At 40.4% G+C, this 25,633-nt stretch overlaps 1 protein-coding gene across 4 annotated transcripts in view; it reads right to left on the bottom strand.

Moving 5' to 3' along the window:
- The window catches only part of pam (peptidylglycine alpha-amidating monooxygenase), a 276,130-nt gene that overhangs the window by 158,804 nt on the left and 91,693 nt on the right, over positions 1 to 25,633 (bottom strand). For all 4 annotated transcript variants that reach the window (XM_067982909.1, XM_067982913.1, XM_067982911.1 and 1 more), the window contains exons 2-3: positions 17,021 to 17,502; positions 16,513 to 16,633 (exon numbers count right to left, since the gene is read on the bottom strand). In XM_067982909.1, the coding sequence (XP_067839010.1) occupies positions 16,513 to 16,633; positions 17,021 to 17,112 (213 nt within the window). In that variant the 5' untranslated portion in view covers positions 17,113 to 17,502. The remainder of the gene's footprint in view (positions 1 to 16,512; positions 16,634 to 17,020; positions 17,503 to 25,633) is intronic.

Raw genomic sequence — 25,633 nt, 5'->3', positions numbered from 1 at the left:
TAAGTACGTGATGATGTTTGTTCATAATGCCATTGGCAGTAACTGTGCTACTTACACTGGAACAGCCCCAGGAAGACAGCAGCAGCAGCCTTAAAAATCCAATTAAAAATTAGTCTTCTGACACGTGCATTGCAAAATCCAGCCAGTTGAGTTTCCAGGTGCCATGGGCTCCATGTGACCACTGCGTCAACAACGCAGGATCAATGCAAGAGCAGCATAGAATAAGGCACAAGTAGGCAACGTAGTACTATTTTGCCAAAATAAGAAAAACAGTCCCTCTTCTACTCTAAGAGACTGCTGCCATGTTGTTTTATAGAAATCGTGGCTATTAATGTTGTAACTACTTAGCCAAGAGTTTGCATCTAATTCATTCGCGAGACCTGACTATAGAAGCACATAACAATGCAAGGTTTGCAATGAAAAACTAAATTGAATACAATTACTATGTACACATTGAAAATGAACCCTTAATTGAAAATCCAGCAGTCAGGATCACAACCTTTACCAGACATCAATTCACTGCTTGTGCCTTAAACGTTAACCAGGAGTCAAAATTATATATTACTCTGCTGGATTGACCAGGGTACACTCAGCAATGGATCACTGATGGTAGCATGGAACTGATCCAACAGATCAGTAAATGCATTCCATTGCCAAAGCATGTTTGCCGTAATGTGCTTACATGGCACAGCTAGTACAAATTTAATCTCTTATGTTGGCAGATGAGGTGTTTTGCACTGGATGAGTAACCTTTGCCAGCTTCTGTTCCTGCTGTAGCACAATTCTGAGCCTTGATTAATTGATCTGTTTCAACCTATACCACAAGGCTTCAAATTATTCTTGAATATGGCTTAGAAATTTCAAACAAAACTACCAACACTAAGCATTGCAATCACAAGCCAAATAACTTTGATAAAAGTGTGAATACACTCTAAGCCAAGGAGAGTTAAATATTTTCCTTTGAAGTACCAAATTACAATTCTCAGGATTCTCCAATAAAGTATACATTTTGCTTCTCTTCATCCACTCTTACTGGAGTTGCTTTGAAGGCACAGCAATAATATTTTAATCAGACCTGCACCTATACAGTGGATTGCCAGTTATAAATATTAAGTTAGGAATGCATTATTCTGTGTTTTGTTCTATCTCCTACAGCTTTATGCGCATTCCAATTGAAATTTTGGATTATTCGTTCTTGATCAATCAATATTTATTACACAAAGTAGGCATTATTTAGATGACAAAGACTGAACCGTTCTATAATAAAATGTACAAACACAATGAAGGTAAGAATCACATCTGATGTCTTATTATATCTTAGGTCTATATTTCCTCCAGCTTACTAAAAGGACTTTATATCTAGGGGACTAGAATACAAGGGGGTAGAAGTTATGCTACAGCTATACAAAGTCCTGGTTAGTCCACACCTGGAGTACTGTTTTCAGTTCTGGGCACTGCACCTTAGAAAGGATATATTGGCCTTGGAGGGAGTGCAGTGTAGATTTACTAGAATGATACCTGGACTCCAAGGGTTAAATTACGAAGAGAGACAACACAAACTAGGGTTGTATTCCTTGGAATTATAAGATTACAGGGTGATTTGTTTGAAGTTTTCAAAGTACTAAGGGGGACTGATAGGGTAGGTAGAGAGAAACTATTTCCACTGGTTGGGGAGTCTAGGACTAGGGGACATAGCCTAAAAATTAGAGCCATGACTTTCAGGAGTGAAGTTAAGAAACACTTCTACACGCAAAGCATGGTAGAAGTTTGAAACTCTCTTCCGCAAATGTTAGTTAATGCTAGCTCAATTGTTAATGTTAAATCTGAGATTGATAGATTTTTGTTAACCAAAGGTATTAAGCGGTATTGGGGCTACGGCGAGTATATGGAGTTAGGTCACAGATCAACTATGATATCACTGAATAGTGCAACAGGCTCGAGGGGCAAAATGGCCTACTCTTGTTCCTATGTTCCTAAAAAGCTTGAAAGAAATCATTTGAATATAGCACCTTTCACATCCTCCAAAAGCAGTCACAGCCAATAAATAACTTTTGAATTGTAATCACTGTTCTTATGTTGACAAATACAGCAGCCAATGTGTACACAGCAAGGTTCCAAACAGCAAATTGGATGAATGACCAATTAATTAATGTATTTTTGATGCTATTGGTTGAGGAATGAATGTTGGCCAGAACACCGGGAGAACTCCCTACTCAGCAAACACAGGATCTACTGTGTTCACTTGTACAGGTCGATGAGGCCTTGATTTAATATCTCACCTGAAAGATGGCACCACTGAGAATGTAGCACTCCCTCAGCACTGCATTGAAGTGGTAGCCTAAATTACGTGCTTGAGTCTTGGAGTAGGGCTTAAACCACAATCTTCTGGCTCAAAAACAAAAGTGCTACTACTGAACCAAGGTAGTTTAAATGAAAGTCACTTTTAAATAAGTGAAAAAGATTTTTCAATAAATGGACCTCAGAAACTAATTTGGGCTTTTTGCACAATTTAGCAATCTGTGTCACAGAATCTGACCCTTTTGACCCTATAGAATTCAATGAATGAGAATGGGGTGGAGGCTTAATAGTAATACTTTCCTTTAAATAGTGTCTTATCAAATCAAAATATCTCAAAACACTTTACACAATGAATCAATCTGAAATGCAGTGATTCTTGTTACAAAAACAAAATAGCAGCTTTTTGAAAAAGATGGACCTAAAAAAGAACTTTGATAGGACATCTTAGAGTTAAAGCACAAATCCGGTCAAAGCACATCCTCCTCTAGTCTACTCCATCTCTCCGCTCCCAGTACCTGACGACCTTCTGGTTCCCTCCTCTTTGTGGTCTTGCCCATTAGCATGCTACCTACCCCAGGTTCCTTGCTGTCAAACTACTTCTAGCCCAGCACTCTGCATCATGTTCTACCCCTGACCCAATTCTCCTGCGCTTGCCTGTTTCCTAAGCTGGCAAGCAGCAATTTGTATTTAAAAGGGCTTATAGCATTATTATTTGTTGCTAGTGCCATAACCACTTGAAAAACTGACAGCTGCTTCCCAGCTTCAGTCAAGGAACCAGCTTTAAAAATGTGCTGCAGGTGGAATGTGGGTATGTGCCTCAGCCTCTGCCTATATCCTATCTCACACCTTCTCCAGCTAGGCTTCTAACTCAGCCTCACCCTCAACTTCAACCTCTTCAACCCTGAAACTAGCCCCACTCTTCTCTGGCACTTCCCAAGGTCACCGCATCCAACCTAAAATCCCTCAGCGCTCTCCAAATGCAGCCTAACCAAGGTCTTGTACAAGTTCAACATTACCTCCTTGTTCTTTTATTCTAAGCCTCTATACTCAAAAATCAAGGATTCTGTTTGCCTTTTCATGCCCTTATCTACTTGTGCTACCACCTTTAATGACCTGTGTATCTGCACATCCAGGTTCCTTTGCTCTGTTTAAGATTCCTCTATTTCATTTAAAATTTTACCATTTAAGGTACTTTGTTTCCCTATTCCTATTTTCAAGATGTGTTACTTCACATTTTTCTACTTTGAACTGCACCTGCCATCTTCTGCCCATCCTGGTAATCTATTTCCTCTCATAGCCTTTCAGAATCCTCATCACAATTTGCTACACCCTCCCCTGGCAAATTTGGGGTCATCGGCAAATTTTGATGTTGTGTTTTCAATTCCTAAGTCATTTACGTGGACAACAAATACAACAAGAGCAACCCCAACACAGACCCAAATGGAACACCATTATTACACCTTTTCAGTCCAAGAAACTTCCTTTGTTCCCTATCTTTTGCTTTCTGCCCTCCAACTATCTCTCTACCCATGTGGCCGAATTATATGTGCCATTATTTTTGCCTTCAGTTTTTTGAAAATCCACTGTATTTCTTTTATCTATCCTCTCTTATTTATTCAAAAGAATCCTGTACGGTTGTCCAAGCGTGGCCTCCCATTTAGAAATCTGTGCTGACTGGCTCTAATGCTTCTCCGGTGCTTAATAATTTCTTCCTGTATTACACACTCTAGTAATTTAAAATTAAGATTAACTTACCTTTACTTGGCGAATGTCTCCTTTTTTGAAGAGGAGTGTCACTTCTATCACCCTCTGGCACAATTCATTTTTTCCCCAAAGACTTTAGGAAAATTATAGTCACAGCTATTTTTTCCCAAGCTTGCCTCGGGATCCTTGAGCATTAATTATGAATAACTTCTTTAGTACTCTCTCTTTGAATTATAGCCTCTATGTATGGCAGTCAAGTGCAGTCCACTGGACTAGCAACCTAGTTCAAATTTCACCTTGGTAAGTTGCAAATTTGAATTTAAAAATCTAGTGATTTGTGGATAGGCACCAGAAAAATGACTATGAAATCTGCCAGATTGTTGTAAAAGCCCAACTGGGTCACTAATGTCCCTCAGGGTGAGATCTGTCACTGCTACCCGGTCAGACCTATATATAACTCCAATCCCACAATACATGAATGACTCAATGCCCTGAGGGCAACTAAGGATGGGCAATCCTAAAAATAAATATTACAAAAATGTTCTACACTCACCTCTACTTAGTATCTCTGCCATTCCCTCACTCTTCACTACTGGCTTGGCTCCTCCATCTCAACTTTGATTAACCATTTTTCTTTATGTCAGTATAATTTGTTCTTTTCCAGTCAAGTACCCTTGTCCTCTACTTTTATTCTTCCTTTGCTATTCTTGCACTGAACTTAATTGTATTGTGGTCACTATTACCCAAATATTCCCCACCTTTAAGTTGCCTATATGTCTCCTTGCATTACCTAGAAGCAGGACAGTTAGCACTTTACTTGTCAGAGCAGCAATATATTGATTGAGTCCTGAACATACCGTTAAAAAAAAACCTCCCCTTTTTCACCACAAACATTTTCCTTATTCCACTATGAAACAACTGTATCTTGTTTTGGTCTTACTGTATCAGGCACAATGCATGAGATTTTAAAAAGCCCATCTGGGTGATCTAATTGAGGTGTTTAAGGTGATTAAACAATTTGATAGGGTAGATAGAAACTATTTCCTCTAGTGGGGGAGTCCAGAACAAGGGGGCATAACCTTAAAATTAGAGCTAGGCCGTTCTGGGGTGATGTCAGGAAGCACTTCTTCATACAAAGGGTAGTGGAAATCTGGAACTCTCTTCCTCCAAAAAGCTGCTGAGGCTAAGTCAATTGAAAATTTCAAAACCTAGATTGATAGATTTTTGTTAGGCAATAGTATTAAGGGTTGCAGAACCAAGGCGGGTAAATGGAGTTAAGATACAGTTCAGCCATGATCTAACTGAATGGCGAACAGGCTCGAGGGGATGAATGGACTACTCTTGTTCCCACGTTCCTGCAGTCTATACCTATTTTGTTACATATGTTGCAGAACCTGCTATTATAGTCTACATGGTAGCAGGCTTGAGAAAGGACCTAATACCTACATTACAACAGTGACTAAAGTGTTTTCGCCAGCCGTAGTTTCTTAGTAAAACATTCGGTAATGTGTTCAGAACAATGGGTAGGGAACCCTTGAGTGTCCATTATTTTTAAGCTCCTAGATTTATCCTTACACCACTGCACAATCTATCTTCAGTTCTCAACAAGTGATGGTACATCACATCAGCCCTCATTCTAGTTTTAAAATACTAAGTAGGTTTATCAAATAAACAATGAACAAATGGGGAAATAACAAAGTACGTCATTGGCTATAAAGTGCTTCGAGATGTCCTGAGGTCGTGAAAGAGGCAATATAAACGCAAGTTCTTTCTTTAACACCTGATTTACAAATATATGCAGAGTTCATGATTGGTTTGGGTATAACTATAACAGACTGTTATATTTTGAACAAGGTTGGCAGTTATGAATTTCTAATGAGTCCTGGATACAGGTTGAAAGTTATAAAAAAAAGCACAAAGTCCTCGGAGTACAGTTGAATTGAACAAACTGATCTTCATTGAGAGGCAGGTAGATTTTATCTAGTTTATTGCTAATAAGATGATTACAAGGGAAGCTGTGTACATAACAGTTGTACAGCTATTGATTAATAGTTACATTCACAATTTAGTTCAACTAGTTATATGCAACAGAAAATTGTGCAGCATTTTCAGGTAAACAAGGGAAGATGAACAAGAGTTTAACATCAATGCGGAAAATGCAAAACTATAAGTTTTGTTGGCACATAGTGGCACAACAAGCTGTTGCCCCAACATGACGTATCTGGGTGGCAGGATGCAGATTCACATTAAAAAAGAGTTCACGACAGCAGCCATATGTAAGAGAGGCAAATTGGAGTGTTAGTCAGTCAACACACTAGTTTGCTCCAACACACCTCCCAAAAGCCACTTCAAAAGTGATGTTGGTAAAAGTTGAGAAGGAAATTGACTGCCTGATTGATGAATGAAGAATAAAGCAAGGCCTGGATACTCAAGGATGGAGAAAGAAAAAAAAACTTTCAGCCTTGCTTGTTCCAGGAATAAAGTTCCTATGATCTGACGCACTTTATTTCATGATGCAATTTAGTAGAGTAGGAACATAGGAACAGGAGTAGGCCATTCAGCCCCTCGTGCCTGCTCCACCATTTGATAAGATCATGGCTGATCTGTGATCTAACTCCATATACCTGCCTTTGGCCCATATCCCTTAATACCTTTGGTTGCCAAAAAGCTATCTGCCTCAGATTTAAATTTAGCAATTGAGCTAGCATCGATTGCCGTTTGCAGAAGAGAGTTCTAAACTTCTACTACCCTTTGTGTAGAAATGTTTTCTAATCTCACTCCTGAAAGGTCTGGCTCTAATTTTTAGACTGTGCCCCCTACTCCTAGAATCCCCAACCAGCGGAAATAATTTCTCTCTATCCACCCTATCTGTTCCCCTTAATATCCTATAAACTTCGATCAGATCACCCCATAACCTTCGAAACTCTAGAGAATACAACCCCAATTTGTGTAATCTCTCCTCGTAACTTAACCCTTGAAGTCCGGGTATCATTCTGGTAAACCTACGCTGCACTGCCTCCAAGGCCAATATGTCCTTCCGAAGGAATGAAATAATTTTCCAGATATCATGTAACAAAAAGCTTGCACACATATAATACTGAAAAGAGTTTATGGTCTCTATTTTTCTGCCAAATATTCTCTCCTTTTCTCTTGGTACTGATACTGGTTGCTCTCCAGTAGCTTTTCTTCATGTGGAAGCCTAACTGCAAACTATTTGACTGCAGAGGCATCCATTCCAAATCTGATCCGAGATCCACAGACAAGCACTTGCAGGCCCACTAGATAATGATCAGGAATAGAATCCTGTCCAAATTGTCCCTCACACTCTCAAGAGCACTCAAGTCAATCCTACTGTTCCCACCATTAGCCCAGCTGAAGTCAGCTAACTCAGCACAAATAGAAAACCAAACAAACCCAGTTTGTACCTTAACCAGCTGAGCCACCAGGCAAGTGTACTAAAACAGTTAGCTCAAAGAAAGATTTGTATACAAAAGATTAACTCAATGAATGTGCACAAAGATTAATACTGCAAGGAAAAGAAAGAAAGAAAAAGGAAGAAAAAGAAAAGAAAGAAAGAAAAAGGAAGAAAAAGAAAGGAAAGAAAGAAAGACTTGCATTTATATAGCGCCTTTCACAACTTCAGGAAGTCCCAACGTGCTTTACAGCCAATGAAGTATTTTTGAAGTTTAGTCACTGTTGTAATGCAGGAAACGTGGCAGCCAATTTGCACTCAGCAAGCTCCCACAAACAGCAAAGTGATAATGACCAGATAATCTGTTTTAGTGATGTTGGTTCAGGGATAAATATTGGCCAGGACACTGGGGAGAATTCCCCTGCTCTTCTTCGAAATAGTGCCATGAGATCTTTTATGTCCACCTGAGGGGGCAGCTGAGGCCTCAGTTTAACATTGCATCTGAAAGATGGCATTTCGAACAGTGCAGCACTCCCTCAGTATTGCACTAAAGTGTCAGCCTAGGTTTCGTGCTCAAGTCTTTGGAGTGGGACCTGAACACACAACCTTCTGACTCAGAGGCAAGAGTGCAACCTACTGAGCCACAGTTGACATCTGCTCAATAAGCATGTGTACAAAGAAGGAATCATTATGTTTCAACTTCTATTCATTAAACAGTGACCCCACTAATTTAGGAAACAAGACTTCATTACTTGAATTAAATTTGTATTTAGGAATTTTTGGGCCTGAAATTCTGTGAAGACTATTAAGGGAGCAGAAAAGGGATAAGCATACCATCCGCCACTTTTCCCTGTCACTCCCTCTATCCCAAATCATGGGGATGGGGTCACTTACATGCAACCGGCCAACACTTGCACATAAGCAGAGACCTCCGCCCTAATGAGGTGCTGGGATAGAGGCCCTTATCGTGCTGAATGTTCAAGTCCAAAAAGAAACTTTAATCCCCGCAGGAACACCTGGGCTGCAGGCTTAAGATCCCAGGGGATCTCTTTATTGGTGAGGCTTTCAGGAGGCCCAAAATGGGACTCATGCCTGCTCCCAGAGGGAGAAAAAAATAAATTGCAAAAAACTTAATGCTTGGTTTAAGTTGTGTACTGCCTGGATCCTAAATTCTATAAACTAGCAAGTATAAATTGCCCTTATTCACTCAAACCCTATTGGATCAAGCACATGCTTATCTGCAGCTGACCATTTTGAATCGCCTACTATATGATGTAGTTTGTACTGAGATGAATGCAAGATGGTGAACACTTACAAAACTGGGTATAGTTGTCAAAACTGTATTTTGTTAAGTGTAGGTGCCAAAGGAAACCAACGAAATGTACACCATGTGTGAGAATGAATAGGAATCAGCATAAATGAATGGCCGTCTGTTTCGACGTTTCATTACTCAGCTGCCTTAATTCCACGAGTGCGACCAAGTTTGAAATGTAGACGAAGTCTATCAAAATATAATCATGAAAGCAACTGGACAGAGCATCGATGATTGTGTGTGTCAAGCTGCTTTAATTGATGACTATGAAAACCTAAAACTGCTCAGTGGGAGTTGGTGTAACTCAGTGAGACACTCAGGGTGGGGCATGGGGCCAGGTGGTAGAAAACAAAGATTTTAGAGAAGCGAGAGGGTGGAAAAAAGACGGTGCTCGAAAGAGAAGATGATGGAGGAGTGGGGGAAGAGACCAAGATGTGTTTTGGTGACGAGGGTCACACCACTACTGGGGCAGTTTTGGGCAGGCAGGAGGTGGAAAGTATAACCAGGTGGGGAGGCTTCAATAAGTGACAAGATGTCACCACCTGTGAGCCAGGTTTCAGTCAAAGCCAATTCATCAATGCAATCATCCACAATAAAGTCATGGAGAGAAAATGCCTTGTTCATGAGTGAAAGAACATTCTGGAAGGAAATGTGGAGAGGGGCAGTAACTTTTGATTTGCTGGCAGAGTCCAAAGAGGCATTGATGGATGGGGTGAGCGGGATGGGAAGGAGGTTGGTGCGATTAGCCACCAAAATGCGCGCTGAGTGGGAAAGTTGGTGAGAGAGGAGGATGGAACAGTTGGGAGCTCTGCTCTTAAGAAGGCAGCAACTGGTGCCTCAAAGAGCCCGTTCGACAACGCTGAGAGGGACACAAAGTGTAGCTGTGCGCTTATCCAAGGAAGATTGTGGGATGGTGGCAGGAGTAGGAAGGCAGAGCAGTAGTGATGGGTTAGGGTAGGGATGAAGCGGGGTAAGTACATGGTCCTCCCCCCAAATCAAACCATTCTGGGCAGTGATCTTGGATACCAAAAAGGCCATGGTCAACAATGAGATCGCCTCAAAATCACTTTCTTCTTTGGCCCCAAGGACTGTGTGGGAGCACCTTACACTCAGACTAATGTAATTATGCTAGCTGCAGGAATGAATCCCCCTATTACTGCAAAGCCCTACCCATTCCACTGCAACCATTATATAGAATTACCTTACATGGAATGTACAGCAGAGGAACAGGCAATTCAGCCACACAGGTCCATGTCATTGCTTTTCTCCACACAAGCCTCCCTACTTCATCTAACCCTATCAACATATCCTTCCATTCCTTTTTCCCTCATGTGTTATCTAGCTTCCCCTTAAATGCATATATGCTAGTCGCCTCAACTACTCCTTATGATAGCGAGTTCCACATTCTTACCACTCTCTGGGTAAAGAAGTTTCTCCTGAATTCCCCATTGGATTTATTAGTGACTATCTTATATTTATGGCCCCAAGTTCGGTCTCCCTTGCAAGTGGAAACATCTTCTCCACCTCTACCCTATCAAACCCTTTCATAATCTTAAAGATCTCTATCAGGTTACCCCTCAGTCTCCTCTGAGAGAAAAGCTCCAGAATGCTCAATCTTTCCTGGTAGGTATAACCTCTCAGTTCTGGTATCATCCTAGTAAATCATCTTTGTACCTTCTCCAGAGTTTCTATATCTTTTTTATAATATAGAGAATAGAACTGTTCACAGTATTTCAGGTGTGGTCCAACCGAGATCCTATACAAGTTTAACATAACTTCTCTGCTTTTCAATTCTCGCCCCCTAGAAATGAATCCCAGTGCTTTGTTTGCTTTTTTGTGGCTTTATTAACCTGCATCGCTAGTTTTAGTAATGTGCATCTGTACCCCCAAATCCCTCTGCTGCTCTATCCCATTTCGACTCTTATTATCCAAGCAGTATGTGGCCCCCTTATTCTTCCTACCAAAATGTAATACCTCACACTCACCTATTCATTTGCCAATTACACACTTATTCTGCAAGTAAATTAATATCTTCCTGTGTTTTGTCACAATCCTCCTTGGCAATAACTATGCCCTCCAATTGGAGGGGTCACCGCAAATTTTGAAAGTGTACTTCCGATTCCCGAATCCAAATCGTTTATGTAAATGGTGAACAACAGTGGCCCCAGCTCCGATCCTCGTGGATCGCCACTTCCCACCTTTTGCCAGTCTGAGTAACTACCTATAACCCATACTCACTGTTTTCTGTTTAGTAGCCAGCTTGCTATCCATCCTGCTACATGTCCCCTGACTCTACACGCTCTGACCTTGGTCATGAGTTTACTATGCAATACCTTAGCGAAGGCCTTTTGAAAATCCAAATATATTACATTACCCTTGTCTGCCCTTTCTATTACTTCTTCAAAGAATTCAATAAGGTTGGTCAAGCATGACCTTCCCTTTTGAAATCCGTGCTAACTATTCTTTATTGTATTTTCAGTTCCTAGATGTTTTTCTATTATATCTTTGAGTAAGGATTCCATAAGCTCTCCTACCACTGACGTTAAGCTGATTGGTCTATAGTTCCCTGGACTGGTTCTATCTCTGTTTTTAACTACAGGAATCACATTAGCTGTCCGCCAGTCCTTTGACACTATTCCCTTTTCTAATGAATTTGTGTGTGTATATATGTATGTATGTATGTATGTATGTATGTGTATGTAATAGTGCCTCTGCTATCTCTGCCCAAACTTTTAATATACGCAGATGCAATCCATCCGGATCAGGGGTTTTATCCTCTCTAAGTTTGATTAGTTTATTAATTATCTCCCCCATCTTCTATCTTAAATGTCTTTATATCTTTTTTAATCGCTTCTTCTAATGTCATGCCAACCATGTTAGTCTCTCTGGTAAATACTGAGGCAATTGTTTAATATTTCTGCCATTTCGCTGTCATTACCTGTGAGTTTATCGTGTGTATCCCTTAGTGGCCTTTAACCCTATCCTGACTTTTCTTTTGTTAATTATGTGTCTATAGAACACTTTACTATTTAATATTCCTTGATAATTCAATTTCATAGTTTCTCTTTGCCTTCCCAATTGTTTTTTTTAAAAACTTCTTTCCTAACCTTTTCTTATTCCCTTTTGTCATCCTCTCCTTTGTTAGTGCACGCATTTTTCTTCAGTTTCAATTTTGCCCTTATTTCTTTATTCATCCATGGTGTATCATCACTGGCTAGTTCTTTCTTGCTTTTTAGTGGGATATATTTCTCCTGGACTCTGTTGATCACCATTTTAAAATGTTTCCCATTGCTGTTCTATTTCTTTGTTTGTCAGTAAATTTTTCCAGTTTATTTTCCCGAATTCCATTCTCATCCCCTGAAAATCAGCTTTTTTTCCAATTTATTACTTTGGTCTTTGTCTTATGTCCTTCTCAATCTTAAACTTTACTATGTTGTGGTCGCTATAGCCTAGATGTTCCCCTACATTTACATCTCATATCTGTTCTGGTTCATTTCCCATTACTAGATCCAGAAGTGCTTCCTCTCATGCTGGGCTTTTTACATAGTGGGTAATAAAGGAGTCATGCACACATTGTAAAAACTCCATTCCCTGTACCCCTTTATCTACCTCTTCTTACCAATCATGTGTTATGTTGGGCAAATGCCCCTCCCCTATAAATGCCCTGATCCAAAATACACAACTCTGCAACAAGTGCCCTTCCTCTAAGTGCTATTAAGAAAATGTACTAAAAATACCAATATAGAAACCAGTATATGAACTTGACTTAAAAAACTCAAAAATATTTATACTTTCACTGTTAATTGCTACTTGCTTGACTGCTCTCGTGTTTGGAGTTCTATAGACTGGCTTATTGAAATAAAGTTTCAGAATTTTATAACTATCTAGTTAGGAATGGGATTAAAGTTTATAGAGATATAGCATGAACAGAGATGATCAAATGATTCATGAACCCAATGGTTCCTGCACTGATGATGACCAATAAAATGTTATCGATGGAAAGCAAATCAGCCACAAATGATGTGAGAATGTGTACTTACTCTGTAATTTTACTCATTTAGCTTTGGGGGTCAGAAACAAATGTAAACAGAGCTTTCCCTCACTTCGTCCAAATAAGAGCTGTCGCTATGGGAACCCGTATGGATCCCACCTATGCCTGCCTTTTTGTGGGATATGTGGAACATTCCTTGTTCCAGTTCCACTCAGGTCCCCTCTCTCACCTCTTTTTCTGGTACATTGATGACTGTATCAGTGCTGCTTCCTGCTCTTGCCCCGAACTGGAAAATTTCATCAACTTTGCTTCCAATTTCTACCCTTCCCTCGCCTTCACATGGTCCATCTCTGACTCTTCCCTTCCTTGACTTCTCTATCTCCATTTCTGGGGATAGGCTATCAACCAATGTCAATTACAAGCCCATCGACTCCCACAGCTTCCTGTAAGGACTCTATTCCCTTCTCCCAGTTTCTCCATCTCCGCTGTTCTGACGATGCCACCTTGCACGCCAATATGTCTTTCTTTCTCCTCAATCGAGGACTCCCCTCCGCTGTAGCTGACAGGGCCCTCAACCGTGTCCGTCCTATTTCCCGCACTTCTGCCCTCACCCCTTCCCCTTCCCCTCCCTCCCAGAACCATGATAGGGTCCATCTTGTCCTCACCTTCCACCCCACCAGCCTCCACATTCAACGTATCATTCTCCGCCATTTCCACCACCTCCAGTGCGATCCCACCATCAAACACATCTTCCCCTCCCCTCCCATCATTCCGAAGGGACCGCTCCCTCCGCGGCATCCTGGTCCACTCTTCCAACACGGCCAACACCTGCTCTCCTCCCCACGGCATCTTCTCGTGCGAGCACAGGAGATGCAACACCTGTCCCTTAACCTCCTCCCTTCCCACCGTCCGAGGCCCCAAAGACTCCTTCTGGGAGAAACAACGGTTTACTTGTACTTCTTTCAATTTAGTATACTGTATTTGCTGTTCATCCGATGCGGTCTCTCCTACAATGGGGAGACCAAATGCAGATTGGGTGATTGCTTTGCTGAACAGCTCCGCTCTGTCCGCAAGTGTGACCCTGACCTGCCAGTCGCTTGCCATTTTAATTCCCCGTCCCACTCCCACTCTGACCTCTGTTCTCAGCCTCTTACACTGTTCCAATGAAGCTCAACCTAAGCTCGAGGAACACTACCTCATCTTTCATTTTGGCACTTTACAACCTTCCGCACTCAACACTGATTTTAATATCTTCAGATCATAACCACTGCTCCCATTTTTTTGCACAGCAGGTGCTGGTAATGGCTCTGCTGTTGTCATTCACAGCTACTCTAGACCAATCTTTTGTTTCTTTACTTGTTCCATTACCACCCTCCTTGCCTTGCACCATCATCCCTTTTGACATTTAATCGCTCTTGCCCTCTACCCTATCACAGACCTTCCCTTCTGTTCTTTCCTCCTCTCCCTTCCCTGGCTCTGTACTTGCTCAAAAACTTTAACTCTTTAATATCTTCCAGTTTTGACGAAAGGTCTTCAACCTGAACTGTTAACTCGGTTTCTTTATCCACAAATCCTGCCTCACTTGCTGAGCTTTTCTAGCATTCTCTGTTTTTATTTCCCTCAATGGATTGCATGTCTAGAGTCAATGCTGAGTAGACTGCAAACAATCTGTTGAAGGAGTGGGCTTAGTATGTAAATCACCTTTTCTCATTCCATTCTTTCCTAATCTATTAAAACCATTTTTTTTAAAAATTGTATATAGATCTACTGATCCAATCTGACTAAGTTTATTTAAAATAGTGTCATCATTTCTCCACCTAACCAGCCCAGAGCCCGCTGAAAGCTATCAATTTCTATTATAATCAAGACCCGGCGATATAGTTTTCTAATGTTAGCAGATTTTCTTTGTGTAATTTTGTGGCATAATGTTCATGTTTAATAACATTTATAAACAATATAAACATCATAGTGACCAGAATAGATCCTTATGGAACTCACCACCGCCCAAAAGCTTTTCCCATTTATCTTCATCATCTGCTTTCTACTGCTGTCAGTTTTCAATCTAATTTGCTAATCTTCCATTAATTCCACAAGCTGGAACCTTTATAAGCCTTATTATGCAGAATTTTATCATAGGCCTTTTGTAAATCCAAGTGGATTGTCATCCGCCAATTTATTTGCCTCTTCAAAGAAGTCTTGAAAATTATTCCAAAAGATCTGTACGGCATGACTGTTTCTCCTAAATGCCATTTATTATGGGCCTATGCACTTGTTAGGTGGCCATTGACAGCAGCCAGTAAAATGCTCAACCATCCTTCACTTTCTTCACAATTAAGTTTTTAATAGGCATCTAGATGCATTAGACTCCAAGGAAGTACCTGGCTTCCCTTAATCCCAAGCACTAAAAGCAGGATGAGATCACAAACCTATGTGGAAAACAAACCAGTATCCATTCACTTTTAGTACAATCCCTGTATTAACATACTAGGGACAATGTTATGAAATCACATGCTCGCAGTTTCTCAATATGCTTGAGGCTCCATTGTGCCAGACTTCGGCCTTTATTCCCCTTTCTGATTTTCTGGTGTTTGGTTTCAAGAGTGCCAGCAGCTATCCAGTTCCTCACCCAAGCACCTATTCTTCACATGATCCTAGATAATAAATGTTGACAGGGTATTCTACCATGGACAATAACATAGACCAGTTAAGTCCTATTCTCATCCAACATCGATACATGTACACTTACCTGCAGAAGTCAATGAATGGCAATCTGAACTAAGGATTAATCCTCGAGTATTCCTTATTGCATAAGGAAAAATCAAAGAACTGGCATACATTGAAATGGATCTCATTCGTTTATTATACACACCATTTTTGTTTTAAAATTTCCAATTGCATTTAGTTTTTATTTTAGAAATCAAGCTCTTTTGACAATTTATGCTTTTATTCATTAAAAATAAACCTCCCCACATTTAAGCAACGTTTTCTACAGATTTTTTCTATGCCCTGTAAAGCAATGAGCGCTATCCGCAACGATGAGTCATCCCTTCTGAAGAGGAACTCCTATTAAATTGTGCAATTCTGGTTGCGATGCTGCAGTCTCTCAAGATTTTAGTACAAAATGAAACTGGCATTTCCAAAGCCCCCTACTGCCTGTGAGCGTGCGGAAATTTATTAGAAGGTTCATGTTTTGTAAAATAAAAAACAATCTTCAAATGTCCATACAAAAATGTAATGAAAACAACATCTAATCCCATAGCAGTAGCACTAATGATGCGAAACAAAGATAATATTTAGAATACATCTTGTTTTAACAACATTTCTCCACTATATTACTCCTCTCTGCTGGATGTAAAATCCAACCCTTTCTTATTTCACTACCCTTGTGACCGAGATCATTGGCCCATTGCCACAAAAACAATTATTTTGTAAGCAGTATTTAGATCCTGCCTTGACTAAGTTTCTGAGATAAATGTTTAACCACAGAATATATACGATGTCACCTACAGTATGAATTCTAACAGAAAGGGGCATTGATTAAAACAAAATTATTAAATAATTTTAGAGTCACATCATTATAATAGAACTATATAGCAAAGTCATAAAAATGCTACATTATTATAAATACATTTAGTATTCTTACTGCAATAACTTGTTAAAAATTCCAGTATGTGAAACAATTGATTTTAATTTTGTAAATTTCAAAAACATTTTCAACTTGGATAAGAATGGAGCAAAAACACTAGAGGTAAATAAAAGGTTAATGACAATGCTAATAATTTACATGAAACCTACCATCACAGGTGTTACCCCAGGCATCCTAACTTCAAGTTTAAAGTTAGGAGAATTTGGTGAAAACTCTGGATGTCTGCTTTTGGGACAGTCAGAGGGCAATGCCCATGGGCTTTGTTGATATCTAGGGAAAATCAAAATCATTTAAAAAAATTGTTTCCTGCATTTTCTTTAGAAAAACAAAGTGTGATTTACATAAAAAAACAAATTTGGAAAAACAAGCTAAAGTACATGCCAAAAGGTACATAGAACAGTCAAATGAATGGTTTCTAATTACAAGGCATTTTCCCTCCTGACGTAGAAGCTTTTGAGGAAACTATAACTTGATGGATTACGATTCTCAACGAGATAATTTTGCACAGCAAATTCATAAATGGCTGTTGAGCTATTAACAATATTGAGTACATTAGAATGCAAGGAAGAATAGTTCATGAGTTTGTACATGCACTAATTCTGCATGCACCAATCAAATACATTAACAAAGCAAGGATGATTCCATCTTCATACCCACCTCTTTAAGAGAGAGAGTGTACTGTCATGACACATACAGTTGTTCTGAAGGATTAGAAATACCAACAGTAATTTGTTAATGAAACCAGCCATGTCCACTCTGCTACTTCTGTTCAGAACTTGGATGAAAAACAGTACAATTTTATCAGCTATAAACGTGAGAGTCCTTCAGCAGCATGAATTCAGAGCTGGGGTACCATCAGCACCGCAGGCATAGCAATTGTCAGTCCATCAGTCTAAAAGGTGACGCACTGTAAATCAGCCAGGCATATGAAGTTCTTTGCAGTCTCTATTAGCGAACACAAAATTCTCAACCGTTCTTCTCATTCGGACATCTCATTCACAGACCGGCAACAAAATAAATTTGAGTTTTCCCAGAGGGTCAGGCTCCGGTTTAAACACTCAAAGTTTCAGACCATCGCTCTCCTCACAATCTAAGATTGGCAGCACACAGACCAGCTTCAGTCTTCATTCAGATGGAACCTGTTAAAAGAAAAACAGATAGCGTATGACTAATGCATTACAGCATTAGACCTCAGCAAATGCCTGCTGAGGCTCTTTATTACATTAGTATTACATTTTCAGAAGCTGCAGCTCAGACCTTGTTTGCTTAACTTGAGCTGATCTTTGGATCCCATTCGGACCACTGTCATTTTGTTACAAAGGGGCAACAAAATACCATTATGTGTCCTTTCAAATAATACCCAATCCAGTGCCAAAGATATCAGCCAAGCTTGCCCACAAAACAGCTCATTAATCTAAAAAGGTATACTTTACAAAGTAGAAATATCATTTCTTGGCCAATTGCACATCAATTTGGTTTGGCTTTTACTATAAAACTGAAACTGGATAAGATGCTGGAGCGTTTCTTATTCACTCAGGATAGTTCTTGTTCACGGTTTGTAACCTTCCTAGTGTCAGCAATCCATTTACAGAATGAAAACAGATTTAATTTCCATTTTAGAACACCTTCATTTAACTAGGCAGACAATCACACCAAATGATTACTTATTTGAAATTGCAAATCATAGTATGTTGCCACACAGAAGGCGGCCATTCGGCCCATTGTGCCAGCTCTTTGAACGAGCTATCTAATGAGTCCCACTCCCCTGCTCTTTCCCCATAGCTCTGTGTTTTTCCCTTCAAGTATTAACTTTCAAAAGGGAATTGGAATTATTATTGAATCTGCTTCCACCACCCTTTCAGGCAGTGCATTCCAGATCATAACAAATCAGCATAAAAAATTGTTTCCTCATGTCACCTCTGGTTCTTTTGCCAATCACCTCAAATTTGTGTCCTCTGGTTACCAACCCTTCTGCTGCTGGAAACAGTTTCTCCTTATTTACTTTATCAAAACCCTTCATGATCTATCAAATCTCCTCTTAACCTTCTCTGCTCGAAGAAGAACAACCCCAGATTCTCCAGTCTCTCCACATAACTGAAGTCTCTCATCCTTGGTACCATTCTGGTACATCTCTTCTGCACACTCTCTAAAGCCTTGACATCTTTCCTAAAGTGTGGTGCCCAGAATTGAATACAATACTCAGCTGAGGCCTAACCAGTGTTTTATAAGGGCCTTTTGAAAGTCCATATACACATCAACCCTCTCCGTTACTTCATCAAAGGACTCAAGCAAGTTAGTCAAACACAATTTTCTTTTAACAAATCCGTGCTGACTTTCATTTATTAATCCACACTTTTCCAAGTGCCAATTAATTCTGTCCCGGATTATTGTCTCTAAATGTTTCCCCACTACTGACATTAGGCTGACTGGCCTGTAATTGCTGGGTTTATCCCTCTCCCCTTTTTTGAACGGGGTGTAACATTTGCAATCCACCAGTCCTCTGACACCACCCCCATATCTAAGGAGGTTTGGAAGATTGTGGCCAGAGCCTCCACAATTTCAAATGATGCTACCAGCTTGTTATCAGATCAATGCAAACTTGTAAAAGAAAGAAGCTTAAAGTATCCTCCACGCAGCACAACTTTAAAAAAAAATTTCATTCACTGCAAAGAGAAGCCATTACCGGAGAATTTCTGACTACAATTGGATAGGTAAGGCTGGAACTAAGCTGAAGGCAGCCCCAGTCAGTTGGACAACACGCACTGCCGGAGAATGGTGCAGGCGACCATGCCAAAGGCCTCAGAGGTCAAGGAGGATGAAGAGAGATAACGCATCATAGTCACAGAGGATGTCATTTATGACTTTGATTAGCACCATTTCAGTGCTGTGGCAAGGGCAGAAACCTGATTGAACAGATTCAAACAAGGAGATGCAGGAAAGATAGGCACAGATTTTTGGATGCGACAATACGTTCAAGAACTTTGGACAGAAAAGAGAAATTGGAGATGGGGCAATAGTTTGCAACTACAGAGGGGTCGAGGCGGAGTTTTTTTTTAAGGACGGGGTGATGATGGAAGTTTTGAAAGGGAAAGGGACAGTACAAGGAGATGGAACCATTTACAATGTCAGCTGGAATGGGGGCAAGAAAGGGAAGACGATAAATGAGGTCAAGGAAGCAGGAGATGGGTCTCATGGACAAGATGAGCTTGGAGAGAGCGCAAGTGGAAATAAGAGTGAAACTAGAAAAAGACTGAGGTAAGAATTATGGTGGGGGGCTGGGGAGGTTTCTCGGTGGGAAAGGGTAAGATGGGGAAGAAGCAGAGGCAGCTGAATGTATGGTCCATTGACAAAGAAATCCATGAGCTACTTGATCTTGTTGGAGGTGAGAGTGATGGGGACACGGAAAAGAGCTTTAAGGAGGTAGTTAGCACTGAAGAGTAGAAGCCTGGGTTGATTTTTGCTTTCCAGGATGATTCTGGAGTAGTTGGGTTTGGCAGAGGAGAGTGAGGCCTCAGAGTGCTTTATGCAGTTCAGTCAGATTTGGTGATGATTGACTAAACAATCATGCTCCGATGGACTTCAGGGAACGAAGATGAAGGCCATACCAGGGGAACAACCAGGATGGGAGAGTGTAAAGCCTTTGCTAGAGATCAGAACATTAAAGGTGGTGGTAAGGGAGCGTGTGGACAAATTGACAGCTGCAGAATACCATAGCAAGTGGAAGGTCAAAGCTGGGCAATTAGGAATTTGAAAGCCAAGTTGTAAATGACTAAGGGAAACGTTTTTTTCAGGGACTGAGACAGAAGGAAGTGGGGTTGGGAGGGGATGTGGGTGGTAAGGGATACAATGAAGTGGTGGGACATGGCCTTGTCGATAGTGGAGAGGCCACATGAAATGGTAAAGTTGAGGGGGTGACCACAAATATGACTTGGACACTTTATATGGAGGGAAAGGTTTAGCAAGGGCAGAAGGCAGTGAATTCTGAGGGAAGAGATCAAGAGGAGCTGAGATGGAGATTGAAATCACCGAGAATGAAGATTTACTCAGTACAGCAGCTGGGGGGGGGGGGGGGGGAAAGAGGGAGGGTATCTCAGGAACAAACTTAGGATAAGGCTTGGATGGGTGGTAGACAACATGAATTTTCAAGAATAGATCAGAGGCTGGAACAAGATGAGGTACTCAAAGGAGAAGGTGCCAAAGGAGTGGAGGAAAGACCGAGATGTGATTTGGTGACGAGCCACTCTACCACTCCAGCAGTTTGGGCAGGACAGGTGGTGGAAAGTATTGCCAGGCAGGGAGGCTTTAGTAAGAAGCAAGGTGTCACCACCTGAGAGCCATGTTTCAGTCAGAGCTATGATGTTAATAGTAATATTATGGATGGCAAGGGCATTGCTCAAGTGAATGCACATCTGGAAGGAAATGCAGAGAGGAGCAGGGATTGATGATTGGCTGTCAGAATCTATGGGGCAGTGGTGGGTTGCGTGAATGGGACAGAAAGGAACTTGACGAGGTTAGCTCCCAGCAGGCTCACTGGTTGGAACGGTCGGTAAGAGAGGATTGGAGCAGTTGAGGTTATTGCTTGTCGGCAGGCAGTGATGGATGTCTCGATGGGTCCGTTAGAGAATGCAGAGAGGGGCACAGAGGCTAGCTGTGGGCTTATTCAAGGGGCTTCAAGACTGGGACGATGGCAGGAGAGTGAGAAGGCAGAGGAGTAGTAATGGATTGGGGCAGGGGTTGGAGAACAAAGTTCCTGAGAGGGAAGAAATGAAAGGTGGCATGAATGGAGGAGACAGGAGAGAAGAGACCAAGATAGGCCAAGATAAATTAAAAGGGAGATGGATAAAATGTGCTCAGTTCCAGAGGGGCAACCAAAATGCACTTACAAGTGGACACACATCTGCTTATTGATACAAATTTAAAAATTCAGCATTTGCCTGCTTGTAAAAACTCCAGCACTATTACCACTGAGCCTATATAAACCACATTAAATACAATAGCTCAGTAATGCAAGAAGAACAGATGTCTATTTGTTTCATAAAAGAAAGAGGGGAAAAACATGAGCAGCTGAAGTGGATATTCCAATCTCCTACAATATAGGTCTTACGTACAATATTTGGGTAGACAACAAAAACTATATGGTGTGGAATTGGGTTTCAATGGAACTATAGAAAACCAACTTGTTATGTATTGTTTGTGTTAAGAGTCACAACTTGAAAGTGGTCATCTGACAAAGTGAACAGCTGTAATTCCTCAAGAAGCTGCTGAGCAGCGAGCAGAGTAGCCACCTAGTGGATTTTAGCAGAGAATGAAAATGACAGCCACTTTGAAGTCTTGACACCCAGTGGCATCACATCTAACTGGAAAAAATCTACTGGCCAAATAACAATAGTAACAGAATGTGATGCACTCTGAAATCTGCTGACGGCCTGTATTTGGAAACAGATGACCCAACTTTTCACCTACGGAAAACAAACAGTGAGGTTTACTAACAAATTGGTCCACAACCACTAAGCACTAAGACCTCTAAAGTAGAAATACATTACAATCCATAGAGTTATTAGCCTAATGTCAATATATACACAAACATATCCAAGCAGAAAAATTCATGCACAAGGCATTATTACTACGCTATACACATGCATACAGAACACCAGGAAACTCACAGCACAGAGTAGCTTACAGGAAGCAGGTAAAGTACTAGTTTAAATGGGATAGTAACATAACCTTGTCAAAACCTGTAGAATTTAGGATTCCATTCTAAAATTCATTCCATTTTAGAATGGAATCCTAAAAATGTGATAAGCCAATTTTTCCACATCAGTCCTCAGAAATGACTAAGAATTTATAACACATAAATAATGCATGAGTTACAAAAAAACTCATAGAATGGAATGCCTATAAGGCATCTGGTCAGATAGAATGCAGCCCAGAATACTTCAGGTAATGAGAGAGAAAAATAGATATGGCTCTGGTTAACAATTTTTAAGAGTTCCAGAAAACAGAGAAGCAACACTTGAGGGCTTACGAAGTGCAAATTTTGTCCCAGTATTCAGAAAAGGAGAGATAAACCTTGAAATTATAGACCAATTAGCCTAACATCTACAATGGGAAAAGGGTTTGAGAGTATTAATAAGGATGCTATTAGTACTCACTCATCTAAGCAACAGAGATCGTAGGGAAAACAAAAGCAAAATACTGCGGATGCTGGAATCCAAAAAAACCCAGAAAATGCTGGAGAAACTCAGCAAGTCAGGCAGCATCTATGGAGAAAGAAACAGACTTAACGTTGCAGGTCGAAGATCTTTCATCAGAACTAGAAGATGGTAAAAGAGTTCAAGTTTTTGAACAAGGTAAAAGAGACAAGTAGGGAGTTTTCAGCATGGGTTTAGAAGCAATAAACCACGCCTCATTAAACAGCAACAATATAAGGTTTAGGGAGGGAATTCCAGAGCTTAGGGTCCAGTCAGCTGAAGGCACGGCCGCTAATGGTGGAGCGATTAAAATCGGGGAGGGGCATTAGAGGAGCGCAGAGATCTTGGAGGGTTGTAGGGCTGGAGGAGATTACAGAGGTAGGGAGGGGCGAGTCATGGTGGGATTTGAAAACAAGGATGAGAATTTTAAAACTGAGGCGTTGCCGGCCCGGGAGCCAATGTAGGTCAGCGAGCACATTCCATTCTGTGAGTTTTTTTGTAACTCATGCATTATTTATGTGTTATAATGGAGGAACGGGGCTTGGTGCGAGTTAGGATACGGGCTGCAGAGTTTTGGATGAGCTCAAGTTTTGGATGAGCTCAAGTTTATGGAGGGTGGAAGGTGGGAGGCCGGCCAGGAGAGCATTGGAATAGTCAAGTCTAGAGGTAACAAAGGCATGGATGAGGGTTTCAGCACCAGATGAGCTGAGGCAGGAGAGGAGACGGATGATTTTACGGAGGCGGAAGTAGGTGGTCTTGGTGATGGTGTGGATATGTGGTCAGAAGCTCATCTCAGGATCAAATAGAATGCCAAGGTTGCGAACGGTCTAATTCAGTCTCAGACAGTGGCTAGGGAGAGGGATGGAGTCGGTGGCTAGGGAACGGAGTGCTGGAAATATTTGAGGAGGTACCTAAACTACTTAACAAAAGCTACCCAGTGCACATTACTTGGATTTTAAGGCATTTGATAAAGCTTCACAAATGAGACTTTTAAAGATTAAGCCTCATGGAACGAATGGTAAATTAACTTGCCAGATGGAAAACTGGTCTAGCTGCGAACGGTTGCCATCAACAGCAAAAGTTCTGTACAGGGAAACACAGGCTAGTGGACTTAAGCAGAGATCGGTTTTCAATCCCCTTCTGTCCACACATATTTATAAATAGTTTAGAGGAAAGAAAACTTGTAATGTTACAAAATATACTGATAATACTAAACATTGTAGCCAAGTGACAAATATAAGGGACATGAACAATTAAGAAGATGGGCTAAGGAATAGCAAGATAGATTTTAAGAGGTAAATGTACTATCTTGGTTAGGTTGATAATCTGTAGGATTAGGCAAAGTGAAGGTCAGTCTTATCACTATTTTACAGAGGGGACACCGCTAATATTTCAGCAGCATCAGGTCACAAAATGGAGGTCTGCTTTTTGATCAAATTTCAGTCAAGTTTTTTTCATCTAATGTGAGGTTATTTGATACTCACTTGCTTTCCTTTTTTTTTTTGAGTACACTGAACATTGTCAATGGGACAGTTATGTTATATGGCATGTAACAAAATGGCTCTAAGTAAGCAATATCGGTAGGAGATGTTACCTGGTTTGCAGCAAAATTCTTCCCATTACCAAAAATGCAGAGGAAGCTGAAAGGAATGACAGTATGACACTATGCTACAGAGCAGTAGGGCGTGAGCCTGTATCAACAATTTCTCAGCAAAATAGCTTCCTAATCTCAAGAACTTTTTGAACATCTAATTTGTGATTTACCTCAACTAATCACACAACTTCAATTTTGATAAAATGTCAACATTCAAAACGTTAGCTCACCTATTGTCTCCACAAGTGCTGCTAGGTATGCTGAGTATTTGTAGCATTTTTTATTTTTGTTGCACAAATTCAGCAGGTTGATCACTAACAGAAAATCCTAGAAATGCACATCACGTTAGTTTTAATTTGAAACATTGATCTTTAGATGCTGATCAACTTGCTGTGCATTTCCAGTGTTTTATTTTGATTTCAGTTTTCCTGCACTACACCATTTCTTTTTATCTTTACTAATGATATAACCTATTTTTTCACATGCACAAACAAATAACCTTCTGATCCATTTCAGAATTATTTTCTTTCTATGTCTTCACATTTTGGATCCCAGCTAAACAAACTTGCGCTCGCCAAAATATTGGTAAACACAAAACTTTACATTTTCAGTAAGTTGGTTTATATTTTCAGTAAGTTGGTTTATATGTTTTAACCCCACACCAAACCAAATCAGACCAATGTCTTGTACAATTAATTATGTGCTGTTTTAATGTATCAAGCTCAATGTTAGGTGCTCAGCATCTAACATTCCACAACAAAATCAACCATTTCAATTAAGATGCTAACAACAGAAACCGTAATATGAACACTATAGGATTTAACTTGGAGGGAGGAAATCTTGTAGCTTGTTTCTGTACCATAAGCTTCTCAACCAATGTTTCAAGGTTGCTGCATCAACTAGAAATAACTCTTGCGCATAAAAAAAATCTCTAGTCTACATCAAATTATGCGTTTCAAAAGATTTGAAGATTGATATTGTCCTAAACATTTCCCCTTTAATCATAACTGTGCCCTCAACTTCATTGTTCTAAGTTTTTAAATTGTGACGAACCATACTTAACAACTCTAATAGTATTTAATATGCTCCTGTTCTACATAACACAAGAATTGTTGTAAATAATTACATTTTGATTAGCATTCATGTAATAGTAGCAGAGAACTCATTCAGAAAGGAAGGGATCCTGACTAAAAGTAAGTGATTCTGCTGACAACAGGCAATCGAATCACATTGAATTCTAATTATTTACAGAATGCTTGCAGAAAGACATTATCAGCTCGGTTTCTAAGATTTTGTAGTTAGACTAATTTCCAATTGCAGTACTCAGTGGGGCTACCTTGATAGCTCAGTTGGTAAAGTCAGATTCAATTCCCAATTTGAGTTAGCTGATCTCAGCCAGGGTGTACGAATTGGGCTCTACATCTCTGGGCTAAGGAGAGAAAAATTAGCCAGTATCCCTGCTACCAAGCACTATCCATTGAGCCC

This window comes from Heptranchias perlo, chromosome 4 (assembly GCF_035084215.1).
Source record: "Heptranchias perlo isolate sHepPer1 chromosome 4, sHepPer1.hap1, whole genome shotgun sequence".
NCBI lineage: Eukaryota > Metazoa > Chordata > Chondrichthyes > Hexanchiformes > Hexanchidae > Heptranchias > Heptranchias perlo.
This window is presented reverse-complemented; position numbering and strand designations above follow the sequence as displayed.